This window comes from Rhinolophus sinicus, chromosome 18 (assembly GCF_057876585.1).
Source record: "Rhinolophus sinicus isolate RSI-liver-muscle chromosome 18, RSI-T2T, whole genome shotgun sequence".
NCBI classification, from domain to species: Eukaryota; Metazoa; Chordata; class Mammalia; order Chiroptera; family Rhinolophidae; genus Rhinolophus; species Rhinolophus sinicus.
This window is the reverse complement of record NC_142518.1, coordinates 58,698,212-58,723,892: the sequence shown is the minus strand read 5'-3', so window position 1 is coordinate 58,723,892 and position 25,681 is coordinate 58,698,212. Positions and strand designations below refer to the sequence as shown.

Here is a 25,681-nt window from a genome sequence, read left to right as displayed (position 1 = left end):
CCTGAAAGCAGTCTGCTTTTATCCTATATTGAGTGATAATGTACAGACAAATTCACTTGAGACTGTTGGGCATTATGGGATCATTATGGGATGTTTCTAGTGAAAAGTTTTGTTGTTGTTGTTGGTTTTACTTAGCCACATTTCTTATCCTTTGAAACCCTGAGGGGATATTTCAAAGAGTTACATGGGTATTCAGTCGGGTTTAGTGTGTTTAAGATCCTTCCCCATGATATCTGGATTTCAGATGTTATATTTTAGAAGCCAAACTGCTCTACAAAACAGTAATGACTAGTCCTTTCAAAATGGAAGACTTAATGGTTCAATATGACGGCACTTTTCATTGGAATTTCAATATTTAGACTTAATTCTGGTTGAATCCCGAAACTCCAATTTTCTACTTGTATAAAAAGAAATATTTGCATGATGCTTTCCAATATATCCTGTTCTCCTGTCCAATTCAGAATCAACCCCGGGAGAGGGGACGAATCATTAAAAGCCATTAGCATTGCAATGTTTGCAATAGTTCTAAACTAATGAAACTAGCTTTTATAGAAAATTATATCTGGAAAAAGCAAACAGCAACAGCTGAATAAAAAACATGATGATCCAACAACTGCGGAGACCTTTGGTGCATTCATATTTCAAAAATATCTCTGATAAGTACTACATCTTTGTAACTAGAATCTGAATTAAGCAAAGAATCCCAGAATTCCTTGTTAATGTTTAATTTAGTTTTAAATAAAGTGATTAATTTGCTACATACTTCAAAAGGACTGAACATATGTGTGCTTCTGAAAAATTGGTTCCTCCTTTAAATCCAAGCCAAGAATCATTTATGCATTATGAGGACATACATTTTGCAAAGAGAAGGGCAGGGTACAGTAAAATAGATCTCTCAATTAAGAAAGAATTGTGCGGTTTGGTTTTGCATTAATTTACATGTATAGATCTAAAGGAAACACAATCTCATCCCAAGCCTGGAAAACGAGACCATTAAAAACCATAGTGTGCCAGTGAGCCTTCCAATATATCACCAACAAACCAAAGAATAGGAGTAGAATCTTCTAAAAGTCAATTAAAAATCATCATTTGTTTTTCACATGCTTAGATAAGTTTGTGCTGTAAAAATAATGGTACTTTTGAGATGAAACATTATTTTTTCTCAAAATATTACTTTAAATTTCAACATGACTTTCTCAATCCAGAGAATTAGCTTCCATGTTATCAATTCAGTATAAATAAAAGCTAACAGAATTCCTAATTAAGACAAACTTCTCCACATAATTTAAAAGTTTGAGCAGAGTGCAGCTCCTTTTTAGCTGCTAAAGTTATCCTGCTTTCATCTCCAGTTCTAATCATTGTCCATAAATGACTATTATAATATTTACTCCCAATATTTTTACTACATGGAACACTATTAACTCAGTATACTTGAGTCTATTAAAATCACATCCCTGTTAATTGTAACTTCATCATTCTACCAGAAAATTGAAGTAGGATAGAATGACAGGAATTTCACAATGAAGTTTTGAGTTTTGAGCAGATTGGATGAGGGATATATTTAAATATTCATTCCGCATTTCATCCCCTTGAGATTCTTTTTTATGTGCTTTTCACTACATTCATAGGAAATTTACCTTATACAATTAACTTTAACCTCAATCGCTCTGTAAGTAGTATACGCAAATACACACAATACAGGCTATATTAATTAATCACGTATCCTGGATAACAGTAAAGATTAGCTAGCTTTCCTGACCTAAAGATCATTAACATTCAGCATGTGTCCCTATAAAATTTTCACTGGTTAGCACTAATAGTAATTTTAGACATCAGCAGTTCATTTTGCTCAAATTTCCTTTTCAGGTGTAGAAGGTACTAAATGGAAACCTTTTTTTCTTTTTTAATGTTTAATACACAACCTCATTACATACATGAAAATTTTTCCCATATGGATATATTAAACCAACATTCCAAATTTGTTCTCTATCAATAAGTTTGTTTCTGTTTTGTTTGTTCGTTTGTTTTTCAGATTTCACAAAGAAGTAAAATCACATATCTGGTGATCACTTCATAAGGTATATAAATGTCTAATCACTATGTTTTACACCAGAAATTAATACAATATTGTATGTCAACTATAATTGAAAATAAACTTTAAAAAAAGACTGAGAAAAAAATTCCCCTTGAAGGATGGTACATATTTAAATTTTATACTCATCTATTCTCAAACTATTGCTTCTTTTATCAAAAAGGGTAGTTGCTTACTAACATTAGTGACTGTTCTAGATTAGAACATGATAAACATCAACTCTTGGTTTAGGACATTAAGCTACTGCTTTAAAAGGCTAAATCTCAGTTCTCTCATTTGCACAATGAAGTAGTTGTACTAGATGGCATTAAAGTCCTTTAAACCCTTAAAATTCAAATACTATATAAAAAGAAACACCCAAAAATGTACGTTTCTGAATTTTAATAGATATAAAATTGTGATCCTAGAAGGGGCATTAGAGAACAGTAAAATATCCTCATTTTATATCTAAGGAAAAAAGGACACAGTAAGGTTAAAAGGCCTATCAAAAGCTACATAGCTAGCTAATTGCAGTGCCTGAATTAGAACCCTGTAATAGGCAAAATGATGCTCTATTATGGTCTGTGGTAAAGACATTTTATGAATAGTGATTACAAAATGAAATATTACAATAAAATTATTAGATAACATCCAACTTTTTTAAAAAATATGATTTAATTTGTTACCCCAAAGTAAAATCACCTGCTTTCTCATTGCTTTTGAAAGCTATACAAATTACAGGAAAAGAAATTTCTGGGGGAAAAAAACACACACACACACACACACAAAACATTTAAAGTCTAAAGTTTCATAAGATGTGGAGTAGATAAATTCTGTGCTTGCCTTCTCCAGTGACCTCATTAAAACTACAACTAAATTATAGAACAATCAACCTGGAGAACCATCTAAGTTCTAGCTGAACAGAGTAGTATTCTCCTTAAGATCAAGAACAAGACAAGGATGCCCACTTTAACCACTTTTTTCATCATACTATTGGAAGTCCTAGCCACAACAATCAGACAAGAAAAAGAAATAAAAGTCACCCAAATTGGAAAGGAAGAAGTCAAATTGTCATTATTTGCAGATGACATGATATTATATAGAGAGTACCCTGAAGACTCTACCAAAAAAACAAAAAAAAAACAAAAACAAAAACAAAAAAAACTATTAGAAGCTATAAAAGAATTCAGTAAAGTAGTGTAATACAAAATTATTATTTAGAAATTGGTTCCATTTTTATACACAAATAATGAACTCTCACAAAGAAAAATTATGAAAGCAATTCCATATACAATTAAGTAAAAAAAAAAAATAAAATAAAATACCTAGGAATACATTTAACAAAATAGGTAAAAGACCTGTACTCAGAAAACTGTAAGACACTGAAGAAAGAAACTGAAGAAGCTACAAGTAAATGAAAGCATATAACGTGCTAATGGATAGGAAGAATTAACATTACTAAGATAGGTATACTACTCAAAGCAATCTATAGATTCAATGCAATCTCTATCAAAATACCAACGGCATTTTTCACACAACTAAAACAAATTATCTTAAAATTTATATGGAACCACAGCAGACCCCAAATAGCCACAGTGATTTTGAGAAACAAAGTACAAAATTGGAGGTATTACGCTACCTGAAATCAAACTATACTACAAGGCTGTAGTAATCAAAACAGCATGCTACTGGCATAAAAACAGACACATAGATCAATGGAATAGGACAGAGAACCCAGAAACAAACCCATGCCTATATGGTCATTCAGTCTATGACAAAGGAGTCAAGAACATCCAGTGACATAAAGACAGTCTATTCAATAAATGGTACTGAGAAAACTGGACAAATACATGCAATAGAATGAAACTGGACCACCTTCTTACTCCATATAGAAGAATAAACTCAAAATAGGTTAAAGACTTAAATGTAAAACTGAAACCATAAGCCTCCTAGAAGAAAATATAGGCAATAAACTCTCTGACACCATTCTTAGTTATATTTTTCTGATCTATTTACTCGGGCAAGGGGAACAAAAGAAAATATAAACAAATGGGACTACATCAAACAAAAAAGTTTTTGCACAGCAAACGAAACTATCAACAAAATGAAAAGACAGCCTAATGAATGGGAGAAGTTATTCGCCAATGATATATGTGTTTAGGGGTTAATATCCAAAATATATAAAAAACTCATACAACTCAAAACCAAAAAACAAAACGAAACAAAACAATCCAATGCAAAAATGGGCAGAAGACCTGAATAGACATTTCTCTAAAGAGGACATACACATGGACAAGAGACATATGAAAATGTTGCTCAATGTCACTAATCATCAGAGAAATGCAAAATAAACCACAATGAGATATCACCTTATACTGGTCCAGATAACTACCATCAATAAATCAACAAACAACAAGTGTTGGTGAGGATGCGAAGAAAAGAGAACCCTCGTACACTGTTGGTGGGATTGCAAATTACTGCAGCCACTATGGAAAATGGTTTGGACATTCATCAAAAAATTAAAAACAGGGGCTGGCCCAGTGGCTCAGGCGGTTAGAGCTCCATGCTCCTAACTCCAAAGGCTGCCGGTTCGATTCCCACATGGGCCAGTGGGCTCTCAACCACAAGGTTGTCGGTTCAACTCCTCAAGTCCCGCAAGGGATGGTGGGCTCCACCCCCTGCAACTAAGATTGAACACGGCACCTTGAGCTGAGCTGCTGCTGAGCTCCCGGATGGCTCAGTTGGTTGGACCGCATCCTCTCAACCACAAGGTTGCCAGTTCGGCTCCCGCAAGGGATGGTGGGCTGCGCCCCCTGCAACTAGAAATCGGCAACTGGACCTGGAGCTGCGCTGCGCCCTCCACAACTAAGACTGAAAGACAACAACTTGAAGCTGAACGGCACCCTCCACAACTAAGATTGAAAGGACAACAACTTGACTTGGAAAAAAGGCCTGGAAGTACACACTATTTCCCAATAAAGTCCTGTTCCCCTTCTCCAATTAAATCTTAAAAAAATAAATAAATAAATAAAAATTGAAAACAGAACTACCTTACGACCCAGCAATTCCACTTTTGAATATTCACTGCAAGAAATCCAAAACACTAATTTGAAAAGATATATGCACCCCTATGTTCACTGCAGCACTATTTACAACAGCCAAGATATGGAAGCAAGCCACTTGCCCATCAATTGATTAAATAAAGAAGATGTGGTACATATATACAATGGGATATTACTCGGCCATAAAAACAAACAAACAAACAAACAAAAAAACTTATCATTTGTGACAACATGGATGTACCTAGAGGGTATTATGCTAAGTGAAATAATTCAGACAGAGAAAGACAAATACCATATGATCTCACTAATATGTGGAATTTAAAGAACAAAATAAATGAAAACAAACAAACAAAACAGAGATGCAGAAGAATTCACCTCAAGACTGTTAGGAAAGGCAGAGACATGGGACAGGCTGATCCCACACCCACGCATCACCTTTAAAAATAGGGAAGAATATCTTGGCTGCTAAGGTTCTGTCCTGAGGAGCGAGGATTCCCAGCCCCTTCTCAGCCCAGGGTTTCAGTGCCAGGGAGAAATGTCCCCATGATTTCTGGTTGTGAAAGCCAGGGAAGATTGTGGCTGAGTGAGATGGAGTGTGGCTACACTCCCAGGCGTTCCTCTTAAAGGGATCGTGCATGGACTTACTCAATGATGGACTCACTCGCTCTGAGTTCCAGCTCTGGGACAGCAACTCGAAAGGGACTTACAGGGAGGAATTGAATTATCTGGCCTCAGGTCAAGGGCTGGAGGGGCAGCTTTCTTCAGGATGGAGGAGCTGGATTAATCCATTGTTTCTTTGTTGAACAGTCCCCCTCCCTACATGCAGAGCAGGCACACCTTATATCTAATTCTCCATCAAACTGGCTATGACCTTTTGTCTGCCCTGCCCTAGTGATTTTCTGAGACCCTGCCCCATCCAACTTTTGGGCACACCCAAGCAGTTCCAGTGGCTTTTCCCTACAAACGGCCTGCCTTGGCTCATGATGCAGAGTTTCCTAAAATCTGTAAAAGGTTCACAAAACCCAAACAAGCAACATCTGGCTTTGGCTAGTCCCATAACTCTGGCTGAGCAACCCTCAGCCTGGTACTAGTGGCAGCTGGCCTTGGTTCATGGCTTGGCCTCTCAAGGCACCTCCAAGCACAGCACACGTGGTGACCATCTCTGGATTGCTTTGTGACTCATGCCAAGTGATCCTGGGCAAGGCACAGACTACCACTGAACTTGGCTTGCAGGTCCCCTCCCAGGAGGCCCAGGACTGTAGACCTGGTGTCTGGCTTCAGACCCAGCTGGAGCCATCACCCAGCCACGTCTAAGGATGACATACCCAAAGGGCAGACTGGGCAACTAAGAGAGCCCCACTAAAGCAAACTCTGCTCAGTAACATCACCCTGCACAACAGCTCCTCAACTGTAGTAACAGCCAGTCTTCACAACCAATCAGCCTGAGGGTCAATCCCTCCCACTGACATGCAAACAACAATCATGTCTCAACAACTACAATAGGAGGGGACACACAACCCACAAAACGGACACACCTGGAGCACCCAGCTCTGGTGACCAGGGAGCCTCCTCCACTGAGTCCCACAGGATACCTACTCCATAAGACCACTCTACTAAGACCAGGGAGTATAGTATCCATTTATAGAAACAAACACAGGGATGCAGACAAAATGGGGAGAAAAAAAAAAAAAAAAACATTTCCAAAATAAAAGAACAAAACAAAGTTCCAGAAAAAGAACTAAACACAATGGAGACAAGCAATCTACCAGACACAGAGCTGGATGGTAGATGGGAGGGGGTTGGGGACAGGGTGAAACAGGTGAAGGGATTAAGAATTATAAATTGGTAGTTACAAAATAGTCATGGGGATGTAAAGTGAAGCATAGTGAATATAGTCAATAGCGAATACAGTCAATAATATGGTAATAACTATGCATAGTGTCAGGTGGGTACTATACTTGACAGGTGGATCACTTGTTAAATTATATAAATGTCTAACTACTATGTTGTACACCAGAAATTAATATAAAATAATATTGAATGTCAACTGTAATTGAAAAATCTAAAAAGTTTGTGTGTTTGTGGGGGTGGGGATGTTAAGGAGAATAAAAGGTTCAAATTTCCAGGGATAAACCAAATAAGTCAAGTCATGGAGATGTAATGTACAGCATGGGTAATATAGTCAATAACAGTGATAGCATGGTACGATGTCAGATGGTTGCTGGGCTTATGGTGATTACAAATGTTGAATAATTATTGTTTACCCCTGAAACTAATATAATATTGTATGTTACCTACATTTTAATAAAAATCTTAAATAAAATACCACACACACACACACACACACACACACACACACACACACACGCACACAAACAGAAACAGACTCATAGATATAGAGAACAAACTAATGGTTGCCAGATGGAAGGGTAGTTGGAAAGCTGGCTAAAAAACATGAAGGGATTAAAAAAATACAAATTGGTAGTTATAAAATAGTCATGGGGATGTGAAATACAGCATAGAGAATATAGTCAATAATGTTGCAACAACTATGTATAGTGCCAGGTGGGTACTAGGCTAATCAGGAGGATCACTGCATAAATTATATAAATGTCTAACCACGATGCTGTACACCTGAAACTGATATAACACTGAATGTCAACTATAACTGAAAAAATAAATAATTTTACAAACTAAGTGTAATTTCACGTATACTATTTAGAACTTTTTAACATAATCAATTAATTTTTTCTGATATAACTGATAAAAAACAAAGTGCCAGAGGAAAATTATGTACTTTATTTTACTGGAACTGGAACAACAATGTCTAAGATTACTGATTACAATGCGGGAAAATTTGGTTCAACAAACACTATCACTTCTATTCTCCATTGGGAATCTTCAACATTCAATAAAGATGTAAATCAACAAATTGCAGAAATCCTGGTAAGACAGATTGTCTATTGTTATTCATTATTTAATGAATTCCTTGATATAATCAGTAGTTGTTGAGTGTTCTGTTGATGCAAGTAATTATGAGAGTTACAAGTTAGTGTACAATCTAAAAGTGTCATAGGGACAAAATATTTTGCCATAATGCCCCTCATTCATTAAAATATATAAATTATTTTAAAACAAGAAATTGGAATGTGCCTAATGCTACTAAATATGCTAAGTCACCCCAAAGTTGCATCTTGCATGACTGATTACATTATCTTGCAAAGAACTACAAAAAGGAACAAATTACAAATAGTCTTATAGGCAAAGAAAAGTGAGGATTGAGACATAAAAGAAGCAGAAGTCAAAAGAAGGTCATAAAAATAACTGCCTCATGGCTTATAAATAACCGAAATATAAATGTCAAATGAACTTTATTATATGGTGTAGGTAGCTTAATGAAAATTTAGAAGCAAAAGAAGGCTTATTGTGAAGAGAAGGCCACCTATTCTCTGCCACTGAAGTATTCAAGTTTTACTGACATCCCAGACCTTATGGCGTTGGCTTTCAATTGCCTGCTTGTGCCAAGAGCCTAGTGCTTGTCAGATTCAAACATAAAAGACAAGAGATTGCATTGCTTACAGTGGCCTGCTTTTGAGTGATAAACCTCTGTCTAATGCATATTAGATTTAAGATACTAAAGATACAGTCATCTTCGAGGCTGTCATCCAAATGGAATCCTGTAAATATCTTCAAGTTTCCAACTTTAGAGATATACTTTTCATTTTGATTCATGACTTTGTGACTTTTTAAAGATTATCTCCAGTATAAATCCTTCATTGCCTTCACAAAGCCTAGATAGTGCAAATGATGTCATTTTTCAATTGGTCTGTGTTGTGATTGCATTTCCTGTATAGGAAAGTTAGATATGATATGATGGTACAGTAAGATTTGTTTCACCCATTTTCTTATTATGCTACATTTTTTTTCAAATTTTCATAAATTTGAATAGAGAAAAACTGCCTCTGCAAAAGCATTTCAGTTTATGTGATAAAATTAATAATCACTGTTTATATCTGCCTAAGCTCATTTAATATACAGACTACTATCAAGTGTGCCTCATTCTTCCCCAAGCAATGGCAGGCAGCTAAACTCTTGGGTGGAACCATTCTTTTTAACCTGTATACACTTTTATGTATACAACATATCAAAGATTAAAGTAAGCTGGTAGTCATAGACAGTATTCGTGACTGTAATTAATGATTTCCCTTTGAGAATGAAAAGTGATTTTGATATTATTAGCTTAAAAAATATGACTGTGAAGATTTTTTTTTTTTTAGTATCGATAGAAGGATAAAGGATATGTTGTCTCTTGGCAAGGCAATGAAAGTTAGCAGGCATTTGTCTTATACTTCCAGAATCCAGGAGCATTGAGTTTAGTACGTTTCACCAAGGGGGACATAGTTAATAGAATTAATAATTAATACTATCACTCCTTAGAAATACTGATGAATGTATCTTTCAAAAGACTTGACTTACAGTTTGCCGAGCTGATTCTAATTATTTGTTTAATTATTTTACTCTCCCCACCCCCATGGACTGACACAACTTCACAGGCTATGAATGAACACAGTTTTAGAGAACTACCTGTCAAATACATAGCCAGCAGAGACAGAATTGGCCTGGGTGGATAATTAACTTTTAAAAGAGCATAACTTCTCTTTCCTAGGTTGAATACATTTCCCATTTGTTTCATGTAACTGTATTAACAAATTTACAGCCTTCACTTTTCTTTTTGTTGTAATACAGGAATTAATGTGTGGGTTCCCAAAAAAATACGTTTTGAAGAAATATAGAGGGCCTATGAAGTCAAATTTCCTGAGTACTTGGCAATAAACAAAAAAAGCTAATTAACAGTCATATGGGTAACACAAACTGCGGATTTAGATGTTATTCTGTGATATCCTCTGCAAGAGTAAGGGCTAGCGTCCCCATAAATATATGAACCATTCTTCTTTTAAACAAAGTGGTATTTCTTGTTGAATTTTTCAGATAAGAATAGTTACCATAGTACTTGTATATCAAAATTTGTCTGGAAAATATTTGGACAGTTTTAAATTGCCTTTAGATATCTGACCCCTAATGTTCTTAATTATGAGGGCTAGATTTTAATGCTCCATTATTAGGTGATTCTTTTAAAGTTTCAGTTTTGTTTTGTTTTTTAATTTCACGAATTGCCTGTATTTAGAATTAGATATTCAACTACTCAAACAGTCAATTAATAATTATCCTAGTATTATTCGTGCCAACAATCTCAGCAGATCAAGACCAAAATTTGGCATTTCTGTGAGTCGTACTCTAATCAATGAAATTGGTCTTCCACTTTTTATAATGTAATTAGATTACTGGCAGAGGATCAATCAAAACATATTGCCAGGGAAAGATTAATTACTTCCTTTTTGTGAATTATTTAGTACCATATTAGAATGCTAAGCAAACCTGATCTAGTGAAAGAAAAATGAGTGTCAAAGAGATGTTAACCTGTGATACAGTCTAGCAGAGAGATCTATCATTATTAAATTAATGTTAAACATATTCCTGTTTATTTTAAGTGTGAAACGTTTTTAGCCCTAACTGTTCTTGGAACTCTGTTTTTTCTTTTGTATCACAGAAATTTGTAAAGTTAAAAAGAAGCATTAATATTTTATTAAAAGTTGATGAAATTTTATACATAAGTATTGTTACTTGAAGCTCAAATTTTAGACACTAAACCAACTATAACATTGTCAGATAGAGTGACTTCGTGTGTGAAATGACCATATCCAGTGAAAAGGCTTTAAAAAATGCAGGTAACGTAACTTTCGCAGTTGAAGAAAATTATAGCACTAATTAAACTAAGTCCCATTTCCCCTTCACGTAGGAGGATTCTCTTTGAAAATGAACTGATTTGTGGCTGGTAAACTGAAGAATGACTGACTTAAATCTCTTCAGAAACATTCTATTTCACAATTTCTCTTCCAAAGAAACATGGAGGTTATCTATGATCATTCAAATTGTAATATGCCAGTAGATTGTTAGAAATTTACAAATTGCACTTTCCTCTCCAACTTGCCCGTAGTGAAAGAGTAGCAACATATTCTCTGTGTAAGAAAAAATACTCACAGAAATCCTGACTTCATATGTATGAACTATTCAAAAACCTCTGAAGTTTAACATGGTAGAACTTTGCTAATATTTCCATGTGTCTCAGAACTTAGTCTGAATTATAATATCAGAGCAATATTTTACAAAATAAAGTTGGAAAGCATTTTTAACTCTTCATAAATTATATTTTACCTAATGCTACTTACAAATAAGTAGATACGAACATAGACCCACATGTAGTTTTGTGTGTTTAGAGTATTCCCAAGAGGATAACACTCTCTCCAATTCTCTCAATTAATACTACAAGGTGTGATCAAAAGATACAGTGAATGTTTAAATTTAAAATAATTGATTACAGTAAGAGACACATTTCCATTAATCCCCCTCAAAATAGTCCCCTTTGCTACTAACACACTTATCCCATCATTCTTGCCACTATCCAAAACAGTTCTGGAAGTCCTCTTTCATGAGTATCTTTAGTTGTGCTGTCATAGCTGACTTGATGTCCTGAATTATTTTGGCTTTAGGGAACAGCCAGAAGTCGCATGGTGCCAGATCCAGTGAATACGGTGGATGAGGACACACCATATTATTTTTAATTGATGGAAATTGCAATATAACAGAAGCTATGTGTGACACAGAGCCTTTCTGTTGTGATAAAAAACTATGGTGAATGCTGCTGCTGAGTACCATCCAACGGAAAGGCAGGGATCTTCAATACAGGAAGCAGCACGTCTAACCTTACTAACAGTGTGTGACAAGTTTCAACTTGTTCCATGAAGTTAGTCAAGAAGGTGTGTTTTAAAGTATGCTGTAAATCATGGATCATGAACAATGCATTAACATGAAATTGGCAAATGGTTTCATCCTAGATCATGACAATTATCCATGTCACACATTGCTTCTAGTATGGCAATTTCTGTCCAATAAAAACATTACGGTGTTTCCTCATCCACCTTATTCACCAGTTCTGGCTCTTCCCCAAGTATAAGTGACCATGAAAGGTAAACATTTTGAATTGATTCAGGACATCGAGGCAGCCATGACAGCGCAACTAAAGATACTCATAAAAAAGGACTTCCAGAACTGCTTCAGAAAGTGGCAAAAACGATGGGATAAGTGTGTTCGAAGCAAAGGAGAATATTTTGAGGGGGATTAATAGCAATGAACTTTATTGTCATATTTTTTTTATTTCAACATTTAATGTATTTTATGATCACACCTCATATATCTTGACATATAAAACTCCAAGAAGTACATGTCATACCCTGTTCTCTACTAAGGCCACACTCTTGTGTGTCTCCACAAGCTCCTTTGAAAATGCAAAGACATTACCTGTTAGAATAGCCACAGTAAGCCAGCACAACAAATAATGCTGTTTAGGGGTTAGATTTCTGTTTGTTTACTTTTACCAAATTATATAGCTTCAAAAATTAGGGTCTATTGGAAAGGGCACATATAATTTGATAGGGTTATGGTAGGAGGAAAGCTCTGGGGCATAGGCTGTTAGCCAAGAAAGGCAAAACTGCATAGAATGGTGATAAGTGACCCTCATACTAAAGGGTAAAGTCAAAAGATTGCAATTGTAATGTTTAAAAATTCAAAAAGCCTTCAAATGGAATGAGACAGGATGTTTTATTAAACTTTTCTTCTGAAAGACAAATAATTGGATTGCATTGGCTTGCATTTTAATCGTAAAAAGGTAAGTTAATATTCTTGGCAAAAGACTCAAGAGAATGGATAACATAATTTCTTTATCTAATCATCAGATTTCTATCAACCTGGGAACTATATATTTTAAAGTAGTGTGAATAAATCCACCTAGCAAATTTTAGGGAAAATCTTATTCATAAAAGTTGCATTTCTATCTGCTTTTGTGAACTTACAAGGAATTTTCAGAACTATGTACTATTTTGGGGAATGCATTAGCAAAAAGAAAGCAGATTGAGGATGTAATGCCTTTCAAAATATGAAATGGGAACTGAATAAATTAATTCCATTGCTTAAGGACAACATTTATTTCCTTTAACGGTTTGCATTCCTATTTGTGATGCTATTGACTAACACTGCACAGTTTATGGGCATCTGCTCCATATCACAAAACCCATTATTATGCACTATTTCAGAGCTTTAGAATTTCTTTTTGAAGAATCAAAGTACCCTATCATCTGTATTAGCCTAAAGAGATTATTTTGCCATTGCTAACTTTGTATCAGCTATTTTTCCTTTTTAATCAAAACAAAACACATACACATACTATGTTAAAAATCTTACAAGTAAGTCATATTAAGATAATAGAACTTCTTTAAAATGAAATATTATGCTTCTTGCACTTGTAATAATAAGGTCCTTTATTCTCCAAAATGAAACACCTAACCAGAAAATTCTTTTGGAACATGTTTTAATCGGAAGTATCAGGTCCAGTAGGAGAGTAGGTAGTTAACGTTACTCACAGTAAAAATACATTTTAAACATTGACCCATCAATATTGTTAGACATATACATAAATGGATATTTGTTTTTAATTATCTCTACCTTTTGCATACATTTATTAAAATAACAAGTAACAAAAAAGTATTATTTTTAGTACTACTATAATTGCCTACACCCATCCCAATTTTAAAATAAAGCCTAATTAATAAAGAATTTTGTTAACATGGAATTTGCCATTGCTTCATCCTGTAATATAAACAAAATATTTAATGGTCAAATTAATAATGTTAACATGATTAGAGGAGAGAAATGTTTAGTCCCTGGTGGAAACAAGCTTTACAAATAAAGCTCTTAATGTATGTCAGCTCATACATTGTTGTTAACACTAGCACTCTTAACTATACATAAAATCAGATCCTGTAAAGAATTCTTCATTAGAATATTTTAAAAACAACTACTTATTATTAGATATAATTGAGATTAAGAAACCTGTATTTAACTGTAAATGTTCCATAATTTCTAACCCATACCAATTCTGCCCCTTTTACTATAGTTAGTATCAGTTAATATCCTAATTTAATCCCATTCAGCTTGAAAGTTTATTTCAGAATTAGATCCACATAGTTGATGCTTACTCTGAATTTATTGTTTAATTGTCACTATGCAATCCTCTAAGAAAAAGGCATAGTGTGCAAAGTATGCTTAGTATGACATATGCAAAGGAATCAATTCTCTCTAATTTATAAAAATGATGCTCATTTTCACCTCTATATTAGTATCTCTTGACAGGGCAGTGATAGAACTACAATTACAATAATTTATGCAGTAAAAAAGAGCAAAGACACCTTGCTTAACCATATTTGTTACTATGACCATTCTTCTTAGAGATTGACTCTGACTTTATTGTAGTGGTGGATATAGTTACAACTACGTATTTCTACCAGAAGTCATTACAATCCTCTTCTACCTAGTAAGTGAAAGGTAGGTTGGTGTTGCATGTTACAGAATTTTTCATCCTCAGAACAAATATAGCTAAGTTATTCTAAGTATAAAATTGAATACAGGGATAGCAGGCATTTCGGGCTTTCTAAACTTGGTGGTTAAAAAGTCTCTAAGATGTTTATATTGAAGACATCTTTAATATCCAGCGTCTACTCTTGAGGAGAGAAAAAGATTGATGTTAAGCTGTGATTGGTACAGTATGTTTAGACTTAGATTACATTTTGATGTTTAACCAACACGTTTCCCTTATTTTTTGGAGTTTCAAAAATAGGGGATTAAAACATAATGATGGAGAAACCATTTTGATCTCAAAACCAGATGCTTTATTTAAATTATGTACCCATATAATACATATGCTCAAGATAACTTTTCAAAATTTCTATTTTATATTAATTTTATACCTATTTATATTAATTTATATTTTATATGTTTATGCTAGTTGTATTTAATGAAGTTCTCTATTTAGCATCAACTTCATGATACTTTTTAAGAATTTTCAACATCTTTGATTTTTCCAAATATAGCGTTTATACAATCAGTCTGTAGACCAAATCTGAATATCTTTCTAAACAGTAACATGACATAAGGCACATGGTTTCAGTACATTATTGAAAACCTCAGATCAACTGCTCTGCATTGGAGTCAGGATCTCTTATTTCCTTAAAAAGAGAATTAACTTTCTATGATCCTTATCTATTAAAATAAAAAATAATATCTAAAAATAATTTATATAAATTACAATAATAATCTATATGTACAGAAATAAATGAATAAAATAAAATGGTTGGTTATATACCTATAAATACATATATATAAATAGAAAATCCTATCCATGCCTAAACAAAATGACCATATTAAATTTTATAATACATTTTATTCAACATAGATGTGATCAAACATTTCAACTATTATAAAGTGATGCATATGCCTTGCACCTAATTCTGTATTTTTACCTCTTAAAAATGTGTAACTCATGTTAGCATAACTAAATGGCCAATGCTATTATGGCCGCAATTGTATGACTTACAAACACAATGAGCCCATTTATACTGCAGGACAAGAGAGGTATCACTTACTGGATTCAGGATCAGAGTTGCCATCCCCTTCAGTGCGGTTGTTGGGTGCAGCATGATCAAAGTACTCCTCCTGAGGATAGCCGGAGGGCAGAGCATGGGATGTGCTGGGAAGGCTGCCCGCATCGTGGTCGCCCAGTCCACCATCACTGCCACTTTCCTGAGAGCCTTCAGGTAGATGAAATGTGACACGCCGCTGGGACTGAAAAGAAGAAAGAAAATTACAGGGTTTCAGCTATGATCTGAATAATTGCTTAATGTATCCAATTCAAAAAATGCATTATTTCAGCTATCCAGTGAAGTCGCATTAACATTATCTTGATTTGGGAACAATTTCAGACTTTTCTGAACAGTCAGTTCTGTGTTCAAACCTGTTTCACCTGGCACCAGAGTTGCTTCCATTATATTTTGAAACAAGGCGTATCCAGATGCAGAATGAAAGTCAACTTGTTCTAAAGCATGAGGCTGTCAGCCTTTATAGACATTTGAGCATATTGGAAATTCTGATCATCATTTGAACATGGATTTATTGAGCTACTGTTTGACAAGATTCATTTTTTGAATAATGAGCATAAATAAATATAACAAAATTTTATTGTTATATCTGTAAGATTCTGGTGGGCTGTAACAATAAATAATAACAAATTTATTTAATCATGTAGGCTTGGAAAATTAAAAGTACAAATCATCTTTGCAAAGAATCTTCGAAGTAATATTTTGAATTGGAATTCACTTAAATTGATTCTGCACTCTAAAAAATGCAAATAGTTAGATGGTACGGATAACAGATGATGGTAATTATAAAAGCAAAGTATAGGTATCAGCTTAAATGGTAATTATAGCACAGTATAAAAAATATATACATGCCAAAACAAAAGGTTCATGACAGCCAGCAAGAGTGATAATGCTAATAGGCATAGCAGTATTTTGGTTTGCAGCAATGCTACATGTATTAGGTGGTGCAAAGTAGTTGCGGTTTTTGCAATTATTTGTAACCTTTTAAACCACAATTACTTTTGCACCAACCTAATAGTGGCTAATCTCCAAAGCTAGCCCCTGCAATGCACCTCACCTCTTGGTATTCAGATCCTTACCCAGTCCTCTACCAGACTGAGTATGGGGAGGCCCTGTGTAACCAAACCTTGCAGCTTCTGTCTTACTCCCTTGGAATACTCACTCTGGGGAAAGCCAGCTGCATTGAAAGAAGTTTGATTACTGGGAGACCACGATACTGTGAGGAAGCTCAAGCCAGCCATGTGGAAAGACTGCATAGAAAGAAAGTACAATACCCAAAGAAGCCCAGCTGTTCCAGCCACTCTAGTTCAGGTGCCAGATATGTATGTGATTAATCCATTCTGGACATTACAGTTTATGGCCTCATTTGAGTCATTCCAGCCATCTCCAGACATTTAAGTCATCTTTTTTTAGTCACTAGTCATTGTGGAGCAGAGATAGTTATCTCTGCTCTGCACTACCCCAATTCCTGACATAAAAAATGTAATATGTCTTTGTCTTATGCTCCAAAGATTATAGTTTGCGATGTAACAAATAGATCAACTAAAATATTTCACTAGCAGTATAAAATATGCAATTAAGAGATAATTATTTAAGGAATTGAAAATATCAAAGGTCACATAAATTTAGAAACTAGGAATTTCCATGACAGAATGTACTTTCACAAATTCAGGTTTGACAGTCAGCAATCTCTTCAGATGGAGATATGAAAATATTTGAAGATACTTGCTATAGATTGAATGTTTATTGACCCTCAAAATTCATAACGTTGAAACCTAATATGCAACATGATGGTATTTAGAGGTGAGGCCTTTGGGAGCTGAGCTGATTGGTCATGATAGTGGAGCATTCACTGACAGGGTTAATGTCTCTATGAGCAGTAGCCCCAGGAAGCAAACGCTCCCCTTTACCAGGTGAGGACACAGCAAGCTAATTATGTCAGTCTAGCAAAGCTGGACTTGACGTTTCTATGTCTAAGAAGCCATATGCTCATTTAGTTATAGGTTAAACTTCATTTAATTCCAAAAATTATTTTTGGTTGTTAAAATATTTTCATTCACTTCAAGTAATATATAAACATCCTTACTCACAAACCTTTTAAAAATGCAAGACCTGGAAAAACAGCACTTCAAAATGCCTGAAACATTGTAGACATTTATTTATAATTAGCTATTATACATAATTAAAAGTAATATCTAACACATAGATGAAAAAATCATCTTATGTAAAACAATCCAGTTTACCATGAGACAAATTTATAATTGCTTGCACCATAATGCAAAACTGTAAGAGATTTTTAATTTTCTATAAGACACAAGTAATATATTTCAACTATATATATGTACGATGCACCAAATATATGGTACATGGTGTGAATATTATGCATCTAGTGTGTATATATATATGTATTTTTATCATTTACATATTTTAAAGTATTAGACCTAGATAAAGAATCTATAAATAAGAAAACAATTATTGGTAACAAAAATAAATTAATCTAGAATTTAAAATGTGCTGGTTAAGCATGGAGTCATAGATTCTAACAAAAATAATACTGCCGTTGAATAGAAGGAAAATTGTGTCAAATGATGGAAGTAGGGGCTATATGTTACTTTCCAATGTAAGGGAAATGGAGCTTTGTGTTCACTTGCTTATTTATATAGAAAAGAACAAGGCAATTTAAGTTTTAAAATGTTATCCCATTCTAGGACATCTGTACTAGTAACTTAACTAAAAGCCCTTGCAAAGGAATGCCCTAGAGTTAATCTGTAATAGGCCTGGTCATGCACTCATCCCCAACCTTCTTGACACTCATAAATTGAATCCCTGTAGGGGTAAATGAAAGAGAATGAATGGGCTTGTAAGGACTCCCTTTAAGTGAAAAAAACTGCTTTTGGTCCCTTTCTGAATGCACATAAAAACACCACCAGCCCCATTCTATATATACCTTGGATGTTTCAAAAGCAGAACAGTCATATTAATCAACTAACTTATTTATATTAGTTTCAACAAATATCAGAATACCTCAAGTGGAGATCAGGTTATGTTGGTCATTAACATCTCTATATCATTTTAAATTGTCTCAAGTTCAACAACATACTGGGTATTTAATTTCTTTATCAATTCAGTTTCAAAGTTTACAGTCTGAAACATTGTTTTTACCTATTTCTATAATCCATAGAAGGCATTCAAATATTACCAATTAAATATAGTGTTCTATTTCTTTATTCAGTGAATTCACACGGGGCTCTACATTTGCACATGTGTGAATAACTAGGTTGTCCATCGTTTTAGAAAATCTCCATGAAATATTTCCATAAGTGAAATTATTAGAATTTAATTGTTAGGGAATTGTTTTAAAAGGCTTCTGAAAATCTAACTTTTAATAAGAAAAAAACAGTTCACTATTTTTCCTATGGTTATTTTAATGATTCCTACTTAAGCTTGCAGTTTGCAATTTCTGACATTTGCAGATAGAACTGAACATAAAATAATGACATGAACTGAACAATTTATGAATCCTTTCTTGTAAATTTTGGAAACCGGGTTTAACTCATTTGCCTTTTATTTTTTAATGGATAAATCCTTTATCTCTGAGGGTTCTTTTCTACTCTGATTAATCATATGAAGATATTCAAAATACAGAGGTATTTTTTTATCCCATATATTTAGAAATATTAATTATTTCACAAAAGTCATTCCTTAAGTCACTCAAAGAGAAGAATAAATAATTTTATTTTTCCAAATGTTGAAGATGATTACTGTGCAATATAAATGAGCTATCATGCTAATGACCATGTCATAATTTGACTGTCTGCAGCCCTTCAAGGAAGCTGTGGCATAGAAAGTAAACAATCTATTGATTGTAATGGTGACTTTATGGGATGAAAATAAATCCTGGATTATTCATGAATAAATGTCTGAACTGAATGGCTAGTTATTTTTTTACCACAAAGAGAAACATCCATGGGTGCCTCTCGCTATATTCTACTTGCCTTGTTTCTGGCTCAAATCAATCAAAATTCCAGAATGTATGGATGCTCAGAAATAATAACAGTGTCACTAGATGAAACATTTACAAGCAAACTATCAAATTCCCAACATTTGTGTGTCCTTTATACCACGTGAAGGTATAATTCCATGCTAAGCATTTGGTGAATATCGCTGCATTTCCATAACATGATGTAAGTGGCATTTTAGAAAGGTTAAGCTGGCAGCAGAGAGGTTGCATTTAGATAGGCCAGCCTGTGAATCTCATTATGGAATGCTTGAGTATCATGTTCCAGAAGGCTCATTAGAATTACCTGTCAAAGTTTTCAAACTAATCATAAAATCTTGCACTCCCCTTGACTCCAATTCTAATACATCCTGACCCAGCCTACCTTAGATTCTCTGCCATAGCCAGTAACTCTGATTAGAAAAAGTAATTATAGTTAGGGTTCTTATTTTTTAAGGATTACCATGTGCAGGGTTTTGTTTTGTTTGTTTTGTTTTTAAAAGCTCAATGCACTTTATTTAAAAAAATTTTTTACACTTTATTTATTTTGACATTCAACATATTTTATATTAATTTCAGCTCTCCAACTACCCCTCGCTCTGGCAGCCATCAGTTTGTTCTCTATATCTATGAATCCTTTTCTGTTTTTCTTTTTCTTTTTTTTTTTTGTGTGTGTGTGTGGTATTTTATTTTATTTTTAAAATATTTTTATTAAAATATAGCTAGCATACAATATTATATTAGTTTCAGGTGTACACAACAGTTATTCAACATTTATATATCTAAAAAAGTAATCACCATAAGTCCAACATCCATCTGACACTGTACCACGCTATCACTATATTATTGACTATATTCCCCCTGTTGTACATTACATCCCCATGACTTATTTGATTTATGCCTGGAAATTTGAACCTCTTATTCCCCCTCACATTCCCCCCCGCTTTTTAGATTTTTAAATTACAGCTGACATTCAATATTATTTTATATTAATTTCAGGTGTACAGCATAGTGGTTAGACATTTATATAATTTAAGAGGTGATTTCCCTGACAAGTCTATTACCCGCCTGGCACTATACATAGTTATTACCATATTATTGACTATATTCCCTATGCTTCACTTTACATTCCCATGACTATTTTCATGACTATTTTGTAACTACCATTTGTACTTAACGTCTTCACCTTTTTCACCCTGCCTTCCAACAACTCCCTCCCATCTATCACCCTAACAAATGTAGTACCCATCTGACACCATACATAGTTAATACAATATTATTGACTATATTCCTTATGTTATGGCCTATTCCCATGAATACGGTGTAACAGCCAATTTGTACTTCTTTTCCCCTTTTCACTCACTCCCAACCACCTTCCCATCTGGAACCATCAAAATTTTCTCTATCTATGAGTTTGTTTCTGTTTTACCTGTTTGTTTTTTTCTTTAGATTGCACCGAAAAGCAAAATGATATTGCAACTGTCTTTGTCTGACATATTCCACTCAGCATAATACACTCCAGGTCCAATCACACTGCCGCAGATGGCAAGAATTAATTCCTTTCCATGGTCGAGTAATACTCCATTGTATATATGTAACACCTCCTCTTTATTCATTCATCTATCAATGGATACCCAGGCTGCCTTCACATTTTCGCCATTGTAAAAATGCTGCAATGAACATTTGGATGTATTCATCCCCTTGAAGTAGTTCTGGGTTTCTTTGGATAAATACCCAGAAGTGTGATTACAGGGACCTTCTTTGTCTCTTGTTATAACCTTTGTTGTAAAGTCTATTTAGTCTGGTATAAGTTTTGTTACCCCAGCTATTTGTTTGTTTGTTTCCATTTTTATGAAATATCTTTTTCATTCTCTTTACTTTCAGTCTGTGCTGTGTCTTTCGATCTGAAGTGAGTCTCTAGTAGGCAGCATATGTAAGGGTCTTGTTTTCTTATCCATTCAGCCATGCTATCTATTTTTCTGTCTTAAATCCTCTAAGATTCCTTATAATACTGTTTTGGTGGTGATGAACTCCTTTAGCTTTTTCTTGTCTGGGAAGCTCTTTATCTGTCCTTCAATTCTAAATGATAGCTTTGCTGGGTAATCTTGGTTGAATGTCCTTGATTTTCATCACTTGGAATATTTCATGCCAATCCCTTGTAGCCTGCAAAGTTTCTGTTGAAAAAGCAGCTGACAGTCTTATGGGGATCCCCTTGTACATAATTAACTGCTTTTTACTTGCTGCTTTTAAGATTCTCTTTTTCTTTACTGTGTAGCATTTTAATTATGATGTGTCTTGTTGTGGGACAATTTGGGTTCATCTTGTTTGAGACTCTGTACTTCCTGGGCTTGTATATCTATTTCCTTCACCAGTTTAGGGAAGTTTTCCATCATTATTTTTCAAACAGATTTTGAATTCCTTGCTCTCTCTCTTTTCCTTCTGGTACCTCTGTGATGCAAATGTTTGCACTTTTGAAGTTGTATCAGAAGCCTCTTAAACTATCCTCACTTTTTTGGATTCTTTTTTCTTTTTGCTGTTCTGATTTTTTGTTTTTTTGCAACCTTATCTTCTAAATCACTGATTCAATCCTCTGCTTCATCTAATGTACTGTTGATTCCCTCTAATGTATTCTTCATTTCAGTTATCGCATTCTTAATTTCTGACTGGTTCCTTTAGATATTGTCTATCTTCATTTTTATGTTTCTTATTTCTTTGTTGAAGTTTGTGAGATCACTGAGCATCCTTATAACCAGTGTTTGGAACTTTGTGTCTGGTAAATTGCTTGTCTCTATTTTCTGTAGTTTTTTTTCTGGAGCTTTGTTCTGTTCTTTTATTTGGGAGATGTTTCTTCGTCTACCATTTTGGCTGCCTCCCTATGTTTGTGTCTATGTAGGGCTGCTATGCCCTCCAATCTTGGTAGAGTGGCCTATGTAGTAGGTATTCTGTGGGATCCAGTAGTGTGGTCTTCCTGGTCACCAGAGCTGGGTGCTCTAGGTGTGTTCCTTGTATGGGTCATGTGTGCCCTCCTGTTGTAGTTGATCTTTGGTTGCTCTTTGCGCCTTAATAAAAGGGATTGACCTGCAGGCTGAATGGTTGTGAGGACTGGCTGTGACTACAGTTGAGGAGCTGTTATGCAGGAGCTGACCCTACAGAGCAGGGTTCACTTTAGCAGGGCTCTGATGCCTGCCCAGTCTGCACTTCAGTTGTGTCATTGTTGGAGGTGGCCTGGTGGTGCTCTGGCTTGGTCTGCAGCTGGCCACCAGGCATGCCAGCCCTAGGGACTCCTAAGGGATGACCTACTGCAGGCCACTTTAGCTGCAGTCTATGCCCTGCCTGAAGCCATCTGGTATGAGCCACAAAGCAATCCCCAGATGGCTACCACCCACACTGGGCTGGAGGTGCCTTGAGAGGCAAAGCCACAAACTGAGGCTGGCTGTCACCACCGGGCTTAGGGTCACTCAGCCAGAGGTATGGGACATGCCAAAGCCGTGTCCCATAACTTGTTAAAGTTTTGTGAACCTTTGAGAGATTTTATGAAAGTCTGCAGCATGGGCTAAGACAGATTGTATGGAAAAGCCACTGGAAGCAGGTTGGGTGTTACAAAAGTTGTATAGGGTGATGTCTCAGGGAATCCCTAGGACAAGACATATGAAAGGTGATAGCCAGTTTGATGAAGACTCAGATATGATATCTGCCTGCATCTGCACACAAGGAGAGGGCGTGTTCAACAAAGAAACAATGGCTTTCGTCAGTTCCTCCCTCCAGGAGAAAGCTGCCCCTCCAGCCCTCACCTTAAAACTACACAATTCAGTTCCTATCCATAAGTCCCTGGAGCCTTTTGAGCTGCTGCCTCAGTGCTGGAGCTCAGAACCAGTGAGTCCATCAACCAGTAAGTCCATGTGCAGGCCCTTTCAGAGGAGCACCTAGGACTGCAACCGTCCTCTGGATCACTCACCAACAATGTGCACTGGTTTTCACAGCCAGAAGTTGTGGGACTCCTCTTCTGGCACTGGAACCCTGGGCTGGTGAGCCTGGTGTGGGGCTGGGACTCCTCACTCCTCTGCAGGTGACCTCTGCAACTGAGATATCCCTCCCAATTTTTAATGGTCACATGCAGGTGTGGGACGAGTATGTTTTGTATCTCTGCCCTCCCTACCAATATTGAGTTGGCTTCTTCTGTATGTCCGTAGTTGTAGGGCTTTGGTTTAGCTGGACTTCAGGTAATTCTTAATGATGGTTGTTCTGCAGTTTAGTTGTAATTGATGTGGTCCTGAAAGGAGGTGAGCATAGCATTTACCTATGTGTCCATCTTGACCGGAAATTCCTGTGCAGGGCTGTTTTTGATTCATGTAAGAAACATTCTCAATATCAAATTATTGAGCATATTTTAAGCTTCTGAGTCCCCATATTTTATAGTAATCAACAAGTTCCTTCTGGATGTCAGAAGTTGCCTGCATTTTGCCATGGGTACTATCTCTTATCTAAATAACTTATAATTTATTCAATATATCATAAAGTAAAATTCAAAAATATCTTAGAAACTCAGCTTAAGATTTTCGCATGCATTATATGGCCAGCACACATATCTCACTTGTAGGTCATAATTCCCATTGCACATCTCCTAGATGACATATTTTATAGTATATCTTTACTACTTGACCAAATACTTTATAGTCAAAAAACTTCCTACTTTTCCAATTCAAGTCATCTTGCAGGATAGATCAGTTCACCTAACTGTTTTCCCACTGTTCCAATCCATAAAATTAGAACGGTGCTATCTCATTTCTTATTTCCCTTTCACACTCTGTTTCTGAAGCTTTTACCCTTTAAGAGTTTTATTTTTAAAATACCATACATATTACTAGCATGTGCAGAAAGTTCTTCATGATGTTCAATTGTCCCAGAATAAGATCTATCCTTAGCTCTGACTATTATGCTATTAGACTTTTTTCATGGTCTTTGGTAAATTTAAAAATTTGTTTTATGCAATTTTTGGCAAATGAATCAGACCTATTTCTTTAATGGTTAGAAGACTATGTGACATTACACAAGGACATCTTTTCTTGAGTCTTGACTCATTTCAGCTCAATCAAAATGAAAATAATTTATTTGTAGATAGATAGGATGAAACTTCTTTCTATAATGTTAGTCATTATAAATTGTGAAATTGGCAATGGCCAGAGTTTTGTGTACTTTCAAATGAAATAGCATTATTAAAAATGTTTGAGGTACTACAATTGTGTAGCTAACAATGAAAATAGGACAAAACTGCAATGTAACATGCTTTGAAAATGGTATGTGCCCCAAAATGACATTAAGTAATATTAAACCCAGATATTAAAACTAAAAGCAGACCATTGTAATAGTCTCAAAGACTAAAACCCAAATATCAATTTTAAAAAAGAAATATCTACATTACTTTTGGTGGTAACCAAATCTAGGTTTAGTGACTTACATTTAACTTTATGATTAACCCCAAGGCCTTCATTATTCAAAAGCAATTATCTGGCAGCCTCAAACTATAAAAAAAAAGACAGTCATACCAGGAAGTAAGGCAGGAATAAAAGCATGTAAATTGCTAAAATATTTATCATTAAGTTTGTGCTCAGAATCATATCTACCTTACTGTGCTTTAGCAATTTTGGTTATCTGGTTCTTCAGCTCAAAGCTTGGTAGCTGACAAGGAGAAATTTCGAACAACTATCCTTAGATCTGCCTTCTGTAGCTATATAAATAAGTGTGATTCTTCTTCTACATACCAAGCCTTTTAGTGTTTGAAGACAGTTAAATTTCATGTACTAATATTCCAATTCCAAGCTAAAATTCCCATCCTAATTTGGCACTGTTTTCAGAACTTTTACGATCCTAACCTTTTTCCTTTTTGCCCATGTAATTTTTTACATATTTAACAAAGTCAAACCTTAAGTATTTAACTCTTTATTGCTGT

The 25,681-nt window shown here is 35.0% G+C and overlaps 1 protein-coding gene across 5 annotated transcripts in view; it reads right to left on the bottom strand.

Moving 5' to 3' along the window:
- The window catches only part of PCDH11X (protocadherin 11 X-linked), an 800,197-nt gene that overhangs the window by 209,673 nt on the left and 564,843 nt on the right, over positions 1-25,681 (bottom strand). For all 5 annotated transcript variants that reach the window (XM_074323530.2, XM_074323532.2, XM_074323533.2 and 2 more), the window contains one exon: positions 15,726-15,924. In XM_074323530.2, the coding sequence (XP_074179631.1) occupies positions 15,726-15,924 (199 nt within the window). The remainder of the gene's footprint in view (positions 1-15,725; positions 15,925-25,681) is intronic.